Source organism: Limulus polyphemus, unplaced genomic scaffold (assembly GCF_000517525.1).
Source record: "Limulus polyphemus unplaced genomic scaffold, Limulus_polyphemus-2.1.2 Scaffold3030, whole genome shotgun sequence".
NCBI lineage: Eukaryota > Metazoa > Arthropoda > Merostomata > Xiphosura > Limulidae > Limulus > Limulus polyphemus.
Genome location: NW_013668640.1, coordinates 60,948 through 63,833, shown reverse-complemented (window position 1 = coordinate 63,833; position 2,886 = coordinate 60,948). Strand labels below are relative to the sequence as shown.

Sequence of the window (2,886 nt, the reverse complement as noted above, 5' to 3'; positions counted from 1 at the left end):
TAAAAGGGGTTTCTTGGAATTTAATAAAAAGTATTATTATTGATAGTAATGTGATATAATCACTAAGAAATCTCGACATGAATATTCCTGTAAAAGAAACTTCACGGTACCTTTCTACTGGAGGACTTTGAAACACACGGTATTACTTTTTTAAACAAATTGGGTAATTATAAATATTTTGCTGAAAAAACGTTATGCATTATTTCATCTTGGTTTGAAAGAAACTTAATTTAAAGATGTTGACTTTATCCAAAGTGTTGTCAATCTTTTATATACCTCTTCTTTTTTTTTGTATACCAAAACAAAAGAGAATCCTCAATAGCCGCGGCACTTTAAATTATTTTAGGTATAGAGTAAATTAATCTAGGAGACCTTTATTTTCCTTTTTATTAGCTATACTTTTGTGCGCCAGCAATACCAAGCGTGGAGCACGCTGATTCGATTTTATTACTTATCAGGATCTCTACATAGCCTACCCTCAAATTGAAATTCTTTTAAGCACGATTAGAGTAAATTAATCTATGAGACCTTGGGTGTGGTCAAATACATCAATCGAGAGGATTTGTCCTTCTGAGTCTAAAACTATAATTCGTTCTCAAATCGGTCAAGAGATTGACAGAGCTATAAGCTAAACGTTTGTACTTGAAAAACAACAACTCAGAACCATTCTATGAGCTGCTCAGCCGCAGCCAAAAGTTGTTAAGAAATTAAATTTTGTAAATTGTTGTATTTTTTACTCAGTGTGAAGCAGGAAAGCATAGAACTGTAATGTTTAAATAGATTAATATATAATTGTTGTTTAACAAATACATTTCTAAGGAATTAAACTTGCCAATATTTCTTGCTTTTGTATTTTTATTTATAGCATGTGTTGTACACTTGTATCCAAAGCGTCGTAAGTCCGCAGACATATCGCTGCGCCACACGGGAATTAGAAGTATAATAATTATGAAACCAGAGTTATGGTTTATTAATATAGCTTTTTATATTTTCATCTTTTATATAAATTTTACTCCTTGTGATTTGTACTTTTTTTTTTGGGGGATGTAGGGCTATTAGAATTAAATGGCCAGAGTAATAGAAAATATTTTTTATTTTACAAAATTTCGACACATCATAATCAATATCAAATTTAAGCGTTCATTTCCCTTTTAATGTTTAGTGAATATTTTAGGGAAATTTTAAGTTGTGTGTTTTCATTACTATGGCATATTTTAATCTTTGTATTTCATATGAAAGAAATCATTATAAAATCAATTCTTATTAATTTATTTACGGGGAAAAATAACAAAAACTAACTCGTGAAACGACTAAGGACTAGCTCTTGGTCGATTGTTACAATTCCATGCAGCAAACATCGACATTTTTACATTAGAATTAGATACAAATTAGAACTTGGAAACTCAACACTACATACTACTCTCATTTTCTTATTAACTGAAATTACAAGAAAGAACCACGAAAATGGCCACTTTAAACTTCCAGTGACTTCACTTGAATGACTCGACGCTCAATCCAATCAGTCAGAGATCAGTGGATTACTCAGTCTCGGGTGAGTTGTTTGGAAACTGCTGTTCTAATGAGCAGCCTTGAGGTTACACGCAATTTGAGACATAAATAGTTTAGAAATACGTGTCTAACAAGCCGAGATGATATCGATGTTTTTAAGTTTTAATATATTGAGAAAAATTAAACCAAAACATTGCTGGAGAATTAAAAAAACAAATGTACTATAAGGTACAATTTTATAATATGAATAGGCTGTGAAAAGTGTATCACGTGAGCTTGTTTTTCGTCGTGTTGATGTATACTGGTATATCATCAAACAAATTCGAGCCTCATTAGAATAGAAGTGAAAATTATTATAACTTAGATTTTGGTAATTATTTTGCCAATAAGTTTTAGGGTGTATATTGAGACTGCGAACTGTGAGCTTTTTGTTTTTATTTTTTTGTATATGAATATTTATTTACTTTCTTTTACCTGTAAATTTCCCTAATTCATTGCACGCGTTTGTAATATATAGCATATATACCATTATATGTAGTTATGATTTAACTTGCGACTTTTTTTTTAATTTGATTATCATTTCATTTTTCCTTATCGAAGACTTAAATAATAAAAGGAACATTTTGAGAAAAGGTTAGGACAGTATTTTCTTTGTTGTCTATTGTATATGTATTATTATTTTCTTTTTTAAATGATTTTTGAATAAAAAAAGAAGAAGAAAACTCCATTATTAACTTGCGTACATTATTTCGTTTATTTGTCTAGAAAAATTCAGTTCTTAACTCGGTGACAAGCCTTCCATTTTGAGTATAGTTATACTCAGCGTCCCAAAAGTCGTTGTCATAGGCTAAATGTCCGTACAGTTTTATAGAATACACTGAAACCTCAAAATTGATACATAATCGAAAATGTTTAGTATAGTGCGTTTTGGTATAGTAGGAGTCATCTAAGACAGTTCATGATGTTAGAAAAACACGTAGGTTCAAGAAGTCTTGATAGAAATGAATAAAAATCCTATAACCCGAGCGCTTTCGAAAGGTGGACCTTCCTTCTTCCCAGTTTGCTTGGGTTTATAGGGTTTTTATTCGTAGCTAAGACAGGGTGGTTGGCCTCTGGAATGGGCTGCCTTCAGATGTGTTGGAAGTGTTGCGTCAGCGAGTCACATGACTAGTGTGACGTCAAGTTTCTAGAACTATCCCGTATCTTGGCGAATGCTCTAGCATTTGCTAGATATAGGGTAGTTTGGTATATAAAAGAGGGTGACAACGTGACGCGAGAACAATGTAATGTGTGTGTGAAGACAGTGAGTAATTGAACTGCAGTCACAGGGTATTGTTGAAGTTAACGTTCGGTCGTTCGTGATACTGTTTGGTTTAG

General features: G+C 32.0%; 1 protein-coding gene across 1 annotated transcript in view; it reads left to right on the top strand.

The window, feature by feature from the left end:
- Positions 1-1,498: 1,498 nt before the first annotated feature.
- Positions 1,499-2,886, top strand: part of LOC106468505 (proton-coupled folate transporter-like) — a 13,613-nt gene continuing 12,225 nt past the window's right edge. Inside the window, exon 1 of the mRNA XM_022396839.1 lies at positions 1,499-1,552. Within this exon, the coding sequence (XP_022252547.1) occupies positions 1,499-1,552 (54 nt within the window). The remainder of the gene's footprint in view (positions 1,553-2,886) is intronic.